The following is a 17757-nucleotide window of genomic DNA, read 5'->3' on the forward strand; positions in this document are numbered from 1 at the left end:
CTCTTGTAATCAGGTCATTTTTTGGAACATTTTTTCAGTCCAGCTCCAGATGTGTCTCTGCCGGGCCTTTTAGTGTCCTCTCTTATTAGGCTTTCTATCCTCTAAATTTTGGGGGACAGTCATCAGTTTACGTGTATGTTTCTTGCTCCTTCCAGGGACTGTTTTAAGCCCATTTCTTTTTGAAGTCAGTAGAAGTTTCTGCTAACAGGCAGATAGTAATGATCATAACTCACTCTACTATTGGCCAGTTGTTTATTGTTTGTCTGGTTCTAGATTACAAAATCTTGGAAGCAGGACCCTTATTGTATTCTATAGATGCCCTGATTTACACTAAGTAGATGTGGCAGTTTTTTGTCAAATGAAAAATGGTAAGTCCTTATATGTGTAAAAGAAAGGAGAAAATTTGAGAGATGGCATCTGACTGAGGAAACCCCAACCTGGCCTGTTTGAAAAAGGGAACTGTATAAAAGAACAGATGTCAACATAGACTATTTACTAAGGAAGTTTAACAGATACATGTCAACTGAGGAGAACAAAAGAGCTCAGAAAGCACCTCAGTCAGCAAATGCTTGATTTCTTGGCCAAACAGAGTAAGATGGCAGTCAAGGGTGACACTGGGTTAGGACAGGGGTTGGTCCCTTCCAACCTTTCAAGTCTTCTTCTACCTTATTCTCCTCCAGAATCCAAATAAATGAGGAGTTACCTATTGAAGGTAAAGTCTTTGAGATGCCTTTTTTTTTTTTTTTTTTTTTTGCAGATGCCATGAAGACTGAATCAAATTCTGTGGCTTCCTAAATGCAATCTGTAGTTACTCTCAGGAGTTAACCTAACTATGCATACAACAGGAACCAAGTGGATGATAAATATCTATGTTGGGTAAACACAGAAGTGTGCTATTAAACATTTAACTAGCATCCATCCAAATGGATGGACGACACACTTTTCTCTTAAATTTGCATTAACATTTTCTTCATCATATTTTTAAGTCTGGATAATCTGCAAAACAAGAACTCAAGCCTTGATTTGTAGCATTCGTCGATTTCCAAGGTATAAACACTCACACTGAAAATTGAACAATCAGCTCTGGATGAGTCTTCCTGACTCCAGGCCCAGTGCTCTAGCCACCTAGTCACCCTGTTATTTAACATCTCTGTGGTTCTGGGAAAGTTGATTAGTGTCTCTGAGCCTTGGTCCCCTCAGTTTGCTCCCTCAGAGGGGCTTGGTCCCCAAGATCCCCTCCAACTCCAAATCTATGATTTCATGATCTCAAAATTACAAGGATGGCTCATTCCTCTCAGTTGTTATTCCAAAATCATTCAGATTTGAGTATTTCAGGAAATGGCATCATTATTTAAAAAAAAACAAGATCGTAAGAAAAAATTATTTTCTGGGTTTTTTAAATTCATTTCATTCATTCAAAATTTTCCTTAAGCATGTGCAGAGAGAGCCCGGTGCTAGTACTTGAGAGAGATGCATAGGTTAGCTAAGACAAATGGCCTGGAAAAGCTACCAAGACTCTAGCAAGGAAGCAAGACCAAACACAGATAATTACAGCAAACGATCTGGGCATCCTACTCTTTAAATTCCAGAGAGGAAAAAAAAAAACACAGTTTATATGTAACAGACTGGTCTAATTAATAGGACATGAATAGAGGCAGCTCATTTGCCAGCAGATGGGCCATGAGATGAATTCTTTGGTCGTGACCATCCTTAAAACAAAGACAAATTTGAGGAGTCTCTTGTCTCGTGGCACTCAGGTTGAACATGAACACAAGCTGAAAGGCCACCAGCTTACACTCCACCGTCTGTGACAGAGGGTAAAGCAGTTGTACATTTTATGTATAACCTCCAAACCAATCATAAAAGACTTTGTTCCTCTCCCACCTGCATTCCTGATTCCCCTTGACTTCCTCTACAGTATCCCAGAAACCTCTTCACTCTGGGCACTCAATTCAACCCTAAACTTCACTCACTAAAAGTATCCTCTGCCCTTGGGACATTTCCCTTTGACTGACTCTTCCCAGAGCCTCCATTTTAAGGAGGATGCCCAAGCCAGCCACGTCCTCACTTCTCTCCCATATTTTCTCTAAAATGCCATATATAACACCACAACACCCGGTTACAGTACCTGGCATGTTTTAAGCCTACGGGGCTAGAAACGTCCCCTAAGGTTTCCTTCTCTCCAGCTTTAGGGAATTTTATTTTAGATGAAAAATTCTGAGTTCATTCACAATCACTTTGAGCCTCCACTTAGGAAAAATCATTGAGTTCTCTTTACATTTATGTCTATCTCAAGTTAAATCCTGGCCTCTTGGTGGTTGAGGCAAAATTCAGGTTACTGGAAACATTTGGGTAACAAAGCAGCAGATAATATTATAGGGTCTGTGAATGTCCAGGCAATGGGAGGGGAAGCTGGAGAGACAGGGACCCCCTTCTTGGCTCTCCCCTCAGCTTGGATTCTCTTGTCCAGGAGGCCCATAGAGCCAAGGACTCTCCCTAACATCTCCTTTCTCTGTCACAACTCAGTCTTCTCTTTGCTCCAACCTCTTGAATTCAAATGTTCAGAATTCCCTTTTATAGAGTGTTAAGGTATGACCCAGGCTCTTACATAATGACTTTGATCCAATAATGTCCAAAATATATACATATATATATATATATATATAATAGGCTCTGTTCAAACTCGGTTCTGATTGTTTGCGGAATTAAATTGTTATGGTTAAATACATATATTTTATGTACATATATTTTAAATAAATAAATAAATACATATATTTTAAATACATTTAATACATATACATATATTTTATATATATACATATACACATGCATACGTGTAAATAATCACTGATAGTGACTTAGTCATCACACCTGCCTGCCAGTTCCCTTGGTCCCCTAAGATGGTATTCATCTGGACCTGGTGACTTGAACTCACTTGGGGCATCTGGGTGATTCCATACTATCTTCCTATCTATCAAGGGCATGAGCTGCCTATTAGCCATTTTTATTCTTTCCTTCCTAGTCCAGAGAAAACAGAAGCAAAATAATAGTTGAATAATTCCGTCCTATCATTCTATGATCCCAGCAACAGTCTGATCCCCTTTCTGACCTTCTTCCTCTTTTCCCCATGAAGCTCTAAACCCTTCTGGTTGCTCTTGGCATTCATTGCCAGCCTCAGCTTAGAATGAGCTCCAGTTTTCCTGACACTCTTCTTGAAAGACCCTGCCATGGCTCTGTGGTCATCCTGTCACCTGCCCTTGCTTTTGCATCACTGGGATCTCTAAAATCTAAGCTGCCTAATGAGTGCAGCCCCACTCATTTCTATAGATAGCTCCCGCTTTTAGAACTGCCTCTTTAAAATTTAATCTTTGGATAATAATATTAATAGTTAGTGTTGATAGAGCACTTTAAGTTTTGCAAAGCACTTTACAAATACTGTCTCGTTTTATCATCACAACAACCCTGGGAAGTATGTGCCTATTATTCTGCCCAAAACTGAGGCAGACAGAGGTGAAGTGACTTGCCCATGGTCATACAGCTAGTAAGTATCTGAGGCCAGATATGAACTCAGGTCTTCTTGATGCTAGGTCCAGAGCTTATGCTCCCTCTTGGTTTGATTTCCCTCTATAGAATTGCAGTATATAGGACCCTACCCATTCTTTGGGTATAGACATCTAAGGCCAAGGGATTTATTGCTAGCTTGTTTCTGCCTATTTTGACTTTCTGGGCATCCTTACTGCTATTCTTTATCCTTCGTTACAATTATTTTCTAGGAGATTTAACTTGGTGTGATATATGCAATTTTCTTATTATTGCTTTCTTTTTTTTTTCATTTAAAGCCCTTTTGATTATATTAACAAAACTCCATGCAAATTCATTCTTACCAACCCCTTTCTCTGTACTCCATCTCTATTCAGTAGCCTCCCAGTAGTTATCAAACGAAGGCGGGACCATCTTGGTTTCCTTTAAGAGAGCTAGGTGTTCTGAGTATCTTTGGAAGAGCCTCTGAAAATTCCTATATTCTATCATTTTTAATCTAAGGTTTTCCTAAATAATTTTCTACTCATTATGAATATAATAGGGCTATAGGACATTATTTAGAGACGTATGAGATGGCTTACCCAAAGGTAAAAATTTGTGACAATTTTAACACTTCTTGAAGTCACTGATGTTGATTATCGAGAACCCTATATAATCCACCCAACCACGTAAAACTGTGGTTCCATCTCCCATGGCAAATTTCAAAGCATCTAAGCATGGGGCAGGAGGACAAAATCTGTTGGTCAGCAAAGAAGGAACTGAATATATGTGTGTGTACACATATATACATATATTCACATATATAAATACATACATGTATGTGTGTATATACATATATTCATAGTTTAATGCATATCTTACTATTTAATGCCTGATATAGTCATTTTTTCCAACAGTACTTTCAAGTACATCACATTATTGCATAAAATTGTTCTTTAGAATAATTCTACTCAAAGGATAATTGTTAACTGGACCCACTTATTAATTTTGAAAATTCTTTCTAGGACTCCAGGAATGTGTGGGGAGTATTTATCTACATCATATCTGGTTGTTTTAGACAATTTGGCAGAACACACTGAAAAGATTCTTGATGAAGGTCAAAAATTCTGACTCAGTTATGCAGTAGGAATAAACATTAACTTTGTGTAGAAACACATGCCATTTGAAAGGCGAGATAGAACTGAGTTTTATATCACTGAAAGTTAATATTTTTATGATTCTAGGATTCTAAATACACTCTGTAAGAATACAGTGATACTAATAAACTTCCCTGTTACTATTGAGAGTACATCATATTTTCCAGTGACCCAGGTTTACAACCTTGGTGTCATCCTTGCAACTTCACTCATACTCACTCCACATTTCCAAGGATTTGCCAAATCTGGTCATTTCTTTCTCTATGGCTTGTCTCACATATGTCCAATCCTTTCCACTCACACAGCCACCTCTGTAGTTCAGGCCCTCATTACTTCTCACCTGGACTAGTGAAATAGCCTTCTAATTTATCTCCCTGCCTCAAGTCTCTCCTTGCTAAAATCCTTTCTCTCCAGAGCTGCCAAAGTGATTTTCCTACAGCATAGATTTGATCATGTTGCCCTGTACGACTGTAATGCCTCTATATTATGTCCATATAGAATATAAACTCGATTGGTGTTTAAAGCTCTTCCTGAGCTGATTCTTTCCATCTTTGCAGTCTTAACACATTACTCACCTCTATGCATTCTATGGTGCAGCCACACTGTCCTAATACTGCTTCTCACACAGGGCATCCCCTCTCTATGCCTCTGGCTCTTCCTCATGCCTGAACACTCTCCTCCCCAACCTTCAATGTTTAGAATCCCTGACTTCTTTTAAAGCTCAGCTCAGGCACCACCTCCTAGAAGGGATCCTTCCTCACCCATTTAGCTGCTTGTGCCCTTCTTGATAAGGCTACCTTCCATCCTGTACAAAGCTAATGAAAATGCAAGACTCATCCCCCCAAGGTATCTTCTATAGAAATAGCACATTCATCAAAAAGATTAATAGAAGTTCCCAAAGCATATGATAAATAGGTTAGAAATGTGTAGAAATACATTTGGAATGGATAGACTTCATTTCACAAAGCCAAAGTAAAAGTTGACTGCAAATATATGGCAGTAGATTGTTTGAACGTGACCAAAAATGATTTCTCTCCCAGCTATGAAATAGCTAAAAGTCAAGAGTGGAAAAGACACTTCATGGGTGACATCATCATTAACTGAACCAACAATGTGTTGACAAAGAAACATTAGACAAATGACTGAGTCATGTGGATTTGTTCATAGAAATGGAAGAATATATGATTTCTTTTCGAGGGCAGTTCATTGCCACCAGAAATTACAGAAAAGAGTTATCCCTAAAGGAACTCAGCCTTGTTTATCAATATGCATTGGGGAATGACATAGTGGAAACTGTGCAACATATTACTACATGCTGTAAACATTTAGCACCTACTGGGTACCTTGGAAGACATAATCAAGTGGCTAGAATTATCCATTCAAAGCTTACTATCCTTTATAAACTAACACACGCCATTTCTCCGTACTACAAATATAAACCCCAAAACATCCTTGAGAATTCAACAAATATACAATACTGGAAACAAAGCATCATTACTAATAACACTGTAGCCCACAACAACCAGAGGCTCCAATGAGTCAAGTGACTTGGCAAGGACCTCAGAGCTGACAACTGTCAGAGGCAAAACTGGAATTTGGATCTTCTGGAATATAAGCTCAGTATTCTATCCACCGTTTTATCCATGCTAGGCAGGTAGGGAGTACGGTGGACAGAGGGCTCAAGACCTAAGTTGAAATTCAGCTTCAGGCACTTTCTAGTTGTGCAAGCTTGTTAACATCTGCCTCAGTTTTCTCAGCTATAAAATGAGGATCATAATAGCACCCGCCTCCCAGGGTTGTGTAATATGTGAAAATAGTGCTTAGTATAGTGCCTGGCACATAGTAGGTGCTATATAAATGCTAGCTATTGTTATTCTTAATACCATGCTACCTCTGTAATGTCTATACATAATTCAAAATATACACTTGAAAATGGGGGAAATGGGCTCATTTCATGCATGGAGAAGACAAAATGGAAGTGGTAAAAAAAGTGTTGTCACTCAAATGTCTACCTTCAGTTTATGGAACTTCCAGAAATCTGAGAAAAATTTTAATTCCTGGAAATGTCTGTATTTCCCTATAAATTGTTTGTTTTAGGTAACATTTTATGAAATCCATACATGAGCTTATCAACTGCTAACATGTTATTTAAGGTTTCCTATTCATTTGTAAAATCGGGGCTAAATAATGCTTAAGTCATGGTCATTATGAAACACTGACACATTGATACTGTAGTCGACAGGACTACAATTATATTACAGAATCTGCTTTCAAGAGGACACAAAGAAATCTGCATTACAGCAATGTATGTCAATATATAAAAATTGAACCCAAAGAAATTTACTTCATCTATCTTAAAAACTTTTATAAAAGGTTCATTTGTGACATTTTAAACACGTATTTGATCCAAAGATGATTCTGTGACTAAATTAACCTTAGCATAAGCCTGATTAATGCTGACAGATTCAAATGAATCTGTCATGTCATTGGGTCAAGAGTTTTTTCCAATCATGCAGGTCCCAGCCCAACCACACTTGCCTATCTTGGGTGACTTTTCCCCAAAGTCCCACATAAGTTCACTACCAGGGGTCCACCATGAACTGGAGACCTTTCTCACTTTTTCCTGACCTTTTTTAATTTAGCAGAGCACTCCAGCTGTCTACTTGTCATCCCTTCCCCTTACTACATGACTATCTATCTTTTTGTCCTATCATGCAATTCAGTGATGACATCCTTTACTCCTGCTCTGCAGAGTTCTCAGTGGTTACATGCTGCAACCTGCTCATACCCATCATGCATCTCTCCATTTCCCTCTGTCAGATACTCATTTTAACTCTCCAGAGGCTATTTCCATGCTTCACTGATATGTAGCAACACTGGTAACTTCTTGGTGGATATATGGGGGCAGGGTTTGTCTGTATACACAAAGGAGTAATACCGACCCCTTGGAATTTTGAGGGGCTTACCCAAGGGTATGCTGGTAAATGTTTAACAACTGGCTCTCCAAAAAATGTGTGCAGAACATGCCCTTCAGTTTAAACTGCATTAACATTTTCTCCATCACTTTCTTAAGTCTAGACAATCAACAAAACAATAAATCAAGCCCTGCTTTGTAGTGTTTACTGGTTTTTGAGATGTAAATACTCACACTGAAAATTTAACAATTGGCTTTTGTGATCTGGTTACAGCTGACTCCAGCACGCCCTTGGTTATGCCAGAATGTGACCAGTCTACCCAGACCACACTGGGTAACACAGGGGGTGTGACCTTCCCTTGGCTTCATTCTGCCCCTCACTCTGGATGCTGGAAGCTTCATTGGAATGATCACTACTCAGCATAAGTCACCAGAACCTGGCTGACTAATGACTCCACAGTCTAGGGTTGTGGCCCCACTCACGTAGTTTATCTGTTTCTGTTATTTATGAGTTTATAAGAGTTATTAATAAAATCCATACCATATGATTCTCTCTTATGGGCTTATGGGGTGGAGAAGAACATCCCTGATAGTCAGATGAGAATGTTCATTCTCTCTGCCCTCTTATGTCTATACCACAAGCTACCAAGTGGCTTCCTCCATCTCAACCTTTCTTCATGCAATCAGTAAACAGATAGGAATCACAAAGAAGTTATACTGATCATAGCTTTATGTAGTTAGCATGTTCTTTAGGCTTACTCTCTCAAGATCCAGTCAGCTACATCTCCCCCTTAGGGTTCTAGGGGTACCCTTTAGGGGTCTGAGCCTTTACTGCCATTGGTTTGAGCCCCTTTCTCTGATGTGTTCCTACCACTGTTATGTGCCAGTCAGTTACATTTAACCAATTAACAAAGCAATATTTACTTCAAAGGTACAATAAGAATAGAATTTGTCCCCCTTTTCCCCCCTTACCACTGTAGGAGGGCACACTTTCCCCCATACCACCTCAGTCTCCAAGTAGAGTGTGCTCAGACTCAGCATAGCTCCAACAAGGCACTGGTTCCACCAAGTTCACATCCAAATGTGGCATTGCTGCCAGATGAGTCATCTCAGCTACCAAAAACTCCCAGGATGGTGGAAGGCCGAAAGTCCCTCCCAGGATGAGAAGAAAATACTATCTGTTCAGGGCTACAATCCCCAGAATTCAGAGTCTTTCTCTGCCTATAGGGAAAGTCTAACTACCCAGTTACATTAGCATTTAAAAGGTGGGCTTGGAGTCAACGAAGAAGGCTTACAATTTCCTGAAGAAAATTCAGTTCACTTTTTCTTGTATTCAACTTGGGGCCCAACTCAATGTCTTTCTCTACTGTCAGTCCCATATCTACATATGGATGGACAAGCTCCAGAGGGCATCCACCTGAATGCATGTTAAGACCTGGATGATAGACTTCATCTTCATCTACTTGGTCTTTCCTGTGTAGATGGCCAAGCCAAACTCCTTTAAAGGATTCTAGAGCCCTTTCAGGAAGTTCTGCAGGGGCTTAATGCACTCAACGCAACGTTATCTACAAAAAGGAGTATCTAGGGGACCCTCTGCAACATGGATTCCTTAGGATGGATCTCCTCCAGCAGAGAAGCTCACTCATGGAATAGGGCTATGTCTAGTGTTCTCTCTTCTAAGGAATCTTGAACACTTTTGAGAACAGATGGCAGAAACCTTGTTGTAAAAGAGCCTGCAGGTATCATTTCATCCTATTGAATCAAACGGGTTTTTTCATAATCAAAAAACAATGAACATATTGGAATCTTATAGTCTCTCCATCTTTCAGTTAATTACAAAATGGTACAGATGTGGTTGAATACCACTTACAAAAGCCTGTTTAATTTCAATAGATTTCTTCCTTTAACTTTGTCTAGAAAGGCAGCCTGACACCCTCACAGTACAGAAGACCCAGGTTCAAGTCCTGCTTCTGACATACTAGCTATGTAACCATGAACAAGTCCTTTCACCACTCAGTACCGCTACCCAGTTCTAGAAGACACTCGGTTCCAGATCAGTAGCCCCATCTACATTTTTGGAAGGAGTATCCATACTGAACACACAACACCAATTAAGCCAAGAGGCCAGAAAAATCAAGTCAAACCAAAAGACTCCCATCATTTATGGCTCTGACTTAGCCCTAAATGAGCAATAAGTGTCAGAGTATGGATTTAAATAGATGATGTGTCTGTTACTGCATCGAATGAAAAGGTCCCATAATCTCTTAAGAAAGGCACTTCTGGTAGAATGAGCCAATCACCAGTATGGATTAAGCACTAAATATGTCATGTACTATGCTAATTTCTGGGGATACAAAAATAAAAGTCTCTTCCCTTAAGCAGCTTAAATTCTCTAGGGGGAGACGACATACACACTCAGATGTATACACAAAAATAATCGCATGCAAAACACCAAAAAATAAATACGAGATAATTTTCTGGGAGGAAGTCCTAGTAGCTGGTAGACAAGAGGGCGGGGATGGAGCTGAGTTCTTGAAGGAATCTAGGAATGCCAAGGGGTAGAGGGATGGAGGGCATGCATCCCACATCTAGGGGAACAGAGGCACAGAGAAAGTCAGTTTGGCTGGATTAAAGAGGACATGATGAAGAATAATGTATAATAAGTCTTGAGAAGTAGGTTGGAGCTAGATTGGAAAGGCTTTAAAAGTCAAATAGAGGAATGTGAATTTGATCCTGGAGGTATTAGGGAGCCAGTGGATTTATTTACGGAGCAGGGGTAGGATATGGTAGGACCTGAAGTTTAGGAATATGACTTTGGCAGCTGTGTTGAAGATGAATAGGAAAGGGGTCTTAGGGTATTGTCAAGGATGCAGTGGTAGCTACCATCACTGTATAGTCGTTTTCTCTCTCATCTACTGTGGAGCTCAACCCAATACACAACACTTTCCATATAGACACAAACAACTCCGGGGAACATAAAAATTAGCACAAAGGGAAAGCCACCTAGGTAGCCAGATTCCACAGGCCTTGGTGTTTGGCTCCAACATCTTACCCAGTCCTCTTTATCTACCTTCTTCCACAATCATTATCTCTACAGTCAGTGTATACATAAGGGCCAATTTAAGGAATACCAGCCAAGAAGCCAAGCCTCTCCCTGCTTTTTTTCATACTGTCTATGGGCGGCCAGAGAGTGGGAGAGGCTGATGCCCTCATTGAGGTCACTGGCAGCAGCAGCAGCAGCTGTTGCCTTCCCACCCTCACTGCTGATCTCATCTGCCTCCCTGATTGTGGTAATGACTACACTATTCTAATTCTGAAACCTTCTGGAGGGGATTGGCCAAATGGTTTTCATCAATATTTCTCTACCTCTCCAAGAAGCCTCAATTAAAGTAGCTGCTAAAAATAAACCAAAACACTTACTAGAATGAGAGTAGTTAAGACTAAAGAGACATTTAAATGGAGAGAATCAAAGGGCTGAGAGAAATCTTCGGAAGTCACCCTGCCTTTGTAGAGTAATTAAACCATTCAGGGCAGATGTGCTTCTCTCCTATTTTTAATAAAGCCTTCAAAGAAGGAGTTTAGACAACTTCCTCCATGAGCTTTAACTTAAAACCCCCTTAAGTACTTTCTAATATCCAACCTAAGGAGATGCAATTAAAATTCTTTGTAGTTCTATGCTCTTTAGAAATACAGGACACTATTATCCATAGGATAGACCCTAAACTATTATTGAGATAATGATTGGGTGATTTCTGTGCCTCCCCTCCCCCAGCCTAAATAATGCCACTTTCTTTAACTTTTCATGATTAATTTTTATAAGAAAGTTTTCATCATCATCTTCTGGACCCACACCAAACCCTCTATAGCTCCCCTGAGTAGAGGAACGGAAACCTAAACAGAATATATGCGAGTATGCACTTGCCTACTGCCAAGGAGGGCACTCTGAAGAACCTGGGGGCAACTAGCTACTATCATCTTATTTATACCCTGCTCTGTTTCATTCACCTTTTTTTCCTAACAACAGTGCTCCATTGTTGAATTGTATTCTCTAGTCAACAATGTCTTAAACCTGTTTCTACCCTGTTCACAGAAATCCCTTCCATACTTTGTAGTTTGTGCCCCCCATCCTTAAAAAAAAAAAAACTGCCAAAGAAAAGCCAATTGTTTAAAAATACATTAGTTACTGAGGCACCAGCCTGCTTTCTACATCGCTGGCAATCAGAAATGCAGTTACTTTTCCTCTCAATTTATTTTCTTTCTGAAACAGGCTTCTTTCTTTTTGTATTGATAAATAGTGACCACCAGAGGGCACTTACACTGATGAATACTGAACATATGGGAAAATTACTCACTCTGGGCCTGTCTGCACTGCTGAATTCTCTCACAGGAAAATCATTAATGCCCAAAATAGTGTGGCTTTTGGAAACTGCCAAAATCTACAGAGATTTCACTGTAACTGATGATAAAACAATTTGATAGTACTGGTAATTTTCCACCGCCAGTTTTCAAAGAGCATGTGATAGCAAGGTGGAAATAATTATTAAGTGTGATTTTTCCCCAAAAAAATCATTTTGCACTAAAGATATGCCCTAAGTAACCTCTTGTACTTCTTCTTGGCCTTTGTTTTGTTACTAGAAATGAGAGTTGCCAAGTTCATATTGCTTTACGATTTGCCAACAGCTTTCTTCATCATAACTGTTTTAGGAAAGTAGTGAAACTATTATTATCCCCATTTTAAAGATGAAGAAACTGAGGCTCAAAGGCATGTGATGACTTGGCCAAGGTCACAAGAGCTAGTAAGTATCAGGTCTCCTGATTCCAAATCCAAAGCTCTTTCCCTTCGGCACACTGACACAACAGATAGAGCTCTAGAATTAGAGTGGAGAAGACCTGGGGTCACACCCTCCCTAAGATACTTATTAACTATGTGATTCTGGGCAGTCACTGAGCCTCTGTGTTCTAGTCTCCTCATCTGTAAAATGGGTAAGATGGTATCTACCCCCACAGGGTTGTTGTGAGGACTAAATAAAATGATGTTTAGAGTGCAAACCTTCAATTGTTATCTAAATGCTCATTATTATTCCTAATCAAGTTTCTAATTGATCAAGTTACTTTAAAAAGAAAAGGTAAAAGATAACATTATAAAATGCACTCCAAGAATATGTTTCACTCACCTACAAAATGGGCTGGGAACAGTGGGTATCACATAACAAATCCCCCCATTCAGGCAAAATGACCTATGACTGGGGCCACAGGGCTCTTCATGATCTAGAAAAGAAATATATACAGAACCCAGAAAGGCAATTAAGACATTTAGGGTATATATAGAGAGAATTATATTTTTCTTAACACAATGGTAAAAAGCAATCCATTTCTTAGATTTAAGCATTTAACCTATCAACCAACATTTAAGAGCCTACTAGGTGCTGGGCATTGTGCAAAGGTACTGGAATGTATCAAGACAAAAATGAACTAGCTCTTGCCTTCAAGGAACTTACACTCTATCAGGAGAAAGAGTGAGCTGAGAGAAAGAGATGGATGTGAGATACATTGCGGATGTACAATTGACAACTGCTCAGATTTCTACAGTGAGGGAGAGTAAGGAATTGGGAACAGGTCCAGGGTTGTGAACTTGATGGTACCCTTAAGTGCAATAAGTAAGAGGGAACAGTTTTGGGGGAAAGATAATGAGCTTTGTTCTGGATATATCATGTTTGAGATGTCCATGGGACATCCAGTTGGAGATGCCCCATAGGATGCAGGTTATATGGCACTAGGAGCCCAGGAGAGTGACTAGGGCCAGATAGATCCGACAGCCATCTGCATAAAGATAATTATGGAATCTATGGAAGCTGATAAGGTAACTAAGAAAGAAACGTAAAAAGAAGAGAAGGTCCAAGACAGAGCCTTGGGGGACAGCCCCAGTTAGGAAGCATCTATGAAATGGATGATGACCCAAGAGAGAGCAGCATCCTGAAAACCCAGACAGGAAGGAGCACGCAGAAGCTTAGGTTAACAGTGTCATATCCCCAAGAGGACAAGAAGGATAGGATTAAGGCATCAGCGGTAACTTTGGAGAGGGCAGTTTCAGTTCATCGATGATGTGGGAAGCCAGACTGAGGAGTGAGGAGAGGGAGTGTAGACATTATCTACAGATGGCTTCTCCTAGAAGCTGGCCAGGAAAGACAGGAGGGATGTTGGGCTATAGCTTGCTTTTGCTTCACCCCCTCTCCTCTCACTCAACTCAGTGCAATCCAACTTCTGGCCTTGGTATGAAATTTTTCTCTCCCAAAGTTTCCAGTGATCTCTTAGTTGCCAAATCTGATGGTCTTTTCTCTTTCCTACATTTCTCAACCTCTCTGCTGCCTTTGTTTTTGTTAAGTACCTCCTCTACCTGGATATCCCCTTCTCTCTAGAATTTCATGACATTTTTCTTTAGTTTCTCCTACATCCTAGCTTAGTATCCATACTGCCTCCCTGGCCAACTGTGGGTTCTGTCCCGGGCCCCCTTCTCTCTCCAGTTTCTGCTTAGTGACCTCATCAGCTCCCCAGGGTCAATTACCTCTACACAGATGACTCCCAGATCTACACATCCAGCATTATTTTCTCCCTGGGGCTCCAGTCCCATATCACCAATTGCCTATTGGACATTTTGAATTGGATGTCCTGCAGGCATTTCAAACTCAACATGACTGAAATAGGAAAAAGAAGTCATTAACTCTCTCTAACTCCCCATCAATCAACCCCCAATCTGAATTTTCCTATTTCTGAAGGCACCACAATCCTTCTAGTTTCTCAGGTTTGCAGTCTTGGAAATCTCACTCCCCCTCACCACATATATCCGAACTGTTGCCAGGCTTTGACAGGTCCATGTCAACAATGGATCTCCCATCCATCCCTTTCTCTTCACTCATAAGACCCTAATTCAGCCCCTCACCATCTTTTATGTGAACCACTGCATTAGCCTACTTCCTAACCATTGTTCCTGCCTCAAGCCTTTCTCTTCTCAATCCGTTGTTCACACAGATACCAGTACTATCCTAAAGTACATTTCTGACCATGTCACTCCTCTGCTCAATAAATTCCAGTGACACTCTATTATCTCTAGGATGACATACTAACTCTGCTGTCATTTAAAATCCTTCATGACCTGGTTCCAACATTTTTTTGCAAGCTTGTTACATTGGCTGTCCCAAAAGTTTTAGTGCAGCTTTAAACTTTAATAAGAAAACTGTACTAAAATGTTGGCAACATCCTATGTGTTATACTTTCTATAGTCCAGCCAGTCTTTCTCCTTTTCACACTTGACACTCGATCTCCCATCCTTGTGCCCATGCATAGAATGCAGTGCTCTGTCTCTTCAGAATTTGTAGCTTCTTTCAAAGCTCAGCTCAAACCCTTTCTCCTTCCTACATGAGTCTTTTCCTGATCTCCAGCTGTTCACACCCACAGGGGAAAATTACCTTGAGTTTATTTTGGTGTAACTATTGTCTCTCTTGATAGAATGGAAGCTCCTTGAAGGTAAGGAATCTCACTTTGAGATTTGTATCTTTACTGCCAAACCCAGCATCCAGCACATAACAGTATTTAATAAATACTTATTGATGAATGTATTGATTTATAATTATTTATAATAATTAATTATAATTATTTGTATTAATTATAATAATTTATAATTATTATTCAGGGCAAAACCTTCCAGGTTTTGAAAAGTGGATGACCTCTGTGGAAAATTAAATTAAAAGTCAAATACAAGAAAGTCCTAGATTTGGGCACTGAGGAGAATCTGGTTCATTATATTATGAATGCAAAGGTGTAAAAATGTAAGGAGAAGATAGCAGTCAGTTCAGCAATTCCACAAACAAAGTATATGTTACCCGGTCAAAGTTGCCCAAAATTAAAAGCCAGAACAGGAGAAGCTAAATGAGTAAGTTTATTTTTAAACAAAGATATCATATTCTCTTAAACAAATTCTTAATTGAATGTTTTTAACAACCCAAAGAGGTAGCTGAAAAGTTGCATAGTAAAGGTAACATTAATTTAGAATCCTAGGAACCAAATCCTATAAGTATCCCAATGAGGGTGGGACATAGCTATATATAACTCCTCAGCCAAAATCTTCGTCTTTGTTTTTCCTAGATAACAACCAGACATGTCTGAACACCGAATATTTTCCCGACAAAGAAAACTGATCTAACCTGAATCACTATCTCTGAATCTATTTTTATTCTAATTTCATTAGTCTGTTGATTAGGAAGCTGGTATCAGAGAGAGAATAAATTAGAAGTTACTTTTATGAGTAAACCCAATAAAATACCTAAGTCTCAAACATTCCTATTATACCTAGGGTTATTTTGTAAACCTTCAATATTCCAGTTATTCCAACCAACTTCAGATTAAGGTGGGTTTTCATTTCAAGAAAAGTGTTTTGAGTTTTATAAATATACCAAATGCTTATGGAAACATTTTACACATCTGATTTAAAAAAATATAAACTTACAAGAAATTACCTGTTGGCATCTTATTTTGAAAGTGGTATCATTCCTGGTCAGAAGGTTAGGGTTGAAAAACAGCACCTGAAAAAATGTTTAAATTTCAGCATCTTCCTTCCACGGGGTGATAAGATGGACAATTCATTAAAATCACTCCTTAAAAGCTAATTCATGCAAATAACTAAGCCATTTGTATTTATAATGTCATAAATAATTAGATGGATTGAATAGCATATATTAAGCACTAAGCAATACAGCTCATCTGAATAGGGAAACAAAAGAAATGTACTTTTATGAACTAATTCTACTGACTTGACAAGTTGAACTATTGCTTAGCTAAAGAGAATTTCTCTTTGAAGAGAATCTGGAAAGTATTTTGCACTCTGATAGCAAAAACATATGGAATTATACCAATAGTTTGCTTTCGTTGCTAAAATCCAAAATTTTAGAGTCTGTTTGCTTTCTTATGGACAATTTAATTTGACTTTCTATGTTCTACTAGAACGGTCAATTTTTTTTATTTTTAAAATATAATTCTTAACTTTTCTACTTTACTGCAAAATAAACTTTTCACAGCCCACTTAAGACTCAGGTCTTATGATTCCAACTAAGTCCTATTGGGGGAAAAAAACAAACCTATTTCCCCAGCCCACATATATGCTTTCTTTTAAAACTTTTTTGATATCTAGTAAAGCAAAGTCCCTAACGAGAAAGCCCAGCCAAGACAGGCTTACACACAAACCGAGTCACTGAGAGGCACGTTTGAAATGGTTGTCTGTACTTACATTAGGAACCTTAGCGGTCAATTCTACTTAGTAAGGGGGTATTCCCGTCTTTGTGTTCCTTGCTAGGGCTTAAAAGAACTCTGAGTCAACAGCTCCAGTCCTGACACAGGTGGCTTTCCAAAGTCTCCACCCACAGGCAGGTTTCCTGCCCCACATAGGCATGTACCACATATCAACTCTACCCCAGTTCTGAAAATAAAACTATTCCAAGGAGCAAACTGCTGACAACCCAGGAGAGTTTTCAGCAGAAATAACTTACCTTAGGCACAAAAGAAACTTGCTCTGGGAGACAGGGGTTCAGAGGTTTCCAAAGACTGGGGACTTGGGCAGCTGGGGCTTGCATTTTGTAACTGATGTTAAAAAGCTGACTCTCATAGTTGCAGAGTTCAGTGTGGGCGAGGCTGAAAAGCCGAAGGTGGAGGTGTGCCCAGAGGTCGGCCACAGGCCGGGAAGGAAACGCCCCCATTTTTTGTCCACGTGGTCAGTATTGCCAAAGGACCAGAGTCATCTTCAGGAAAGAATGCTTGCTACCACTGGGACTTCCCCACCTGTCATTCAGCATTTGCATGATCGCGGCCGTGACCCCGCCACAGTGACCTTGCATTTCTGGTAGTCTCTGTCTGGGTAATCCAGGAGTGTGGTTGGAGAGAAATACAGATAGACTGTGTGCAGATGCTGCTCGTTTCCACAGGTTCTTAAAAGGGGGGGGGGGGCAAATCTACACAAATGACATATGTGGCCCCAAAGTGAAGGTGATTAAATAACACATGGTTGTTCTGTTTCTAACAGGAAAAAAATGGGGGAAAAAAACCAAAACACTGGTTACAGAACCATAGATCTGGACGGGCCTCAGAGGCCAGATCACAGATTTAGGGCTGAAAGGGACCTTA

The 17757-nt window shown here is 39.7% G+C and overlaps 1 protein-coding gene across 4 annotated transcripts in view; it reads right to left on the bottom strand.

The window, feature by feature from the left end:
* The window catches only part of NRG4 (neuregulin 4), a 55102-nt gene extending 37858 nt beyond the window's left edge, over positions 1 to 17244 (bottom strand). For 2 of the 4 annotated variants that reach the window (XR_003567180.1, XM_027840676.1), the window contains exons 1-3: positions 17127 to 17244; positions 16091 to 16166; positions 12765 to 12858 (exon numbers count right to left, since the gene is read on the bottom strand). Coding sequence is in view for 3 of the 4 variants with exons in the window: in XM_027840676.1 (XP_027696477.1) it covers positions 12765 to 12858; positions 16091 to 16166; positions 17127 to 17210 (254 nt within the window). In the remaining variant the exon portion in view is untranslated. Of the gene's footprint in view, positions 1 to 12764; positions 12859 to 16090; positions 16167 to 16867; positions 16937 to 17126 lie in introns of those variants that run through there. The other 2 variants (XM_027840677.1, XM_027840678.1) reach the window with 2 other exon arrangements.
* Positions 17245 to 17757: the final 513 nt, after the last annotated feature.

Source organism: Vombatus ursinus, unplaced genomic scaffold (genome assembly GCF_900497805.2).
Source record: "Vombatus ursinus unplaced genomic scaffold, bare-nosed wombat genome assembly UNPS02014847.1, whole genome shotgun sequence".
NCBI classification, from domain to species: Eukaryota; Metazoa; Chordata; class Mammalia; order Diprotodontia; family Vombatidae; genus Vombatus; species Vombatus ursinus.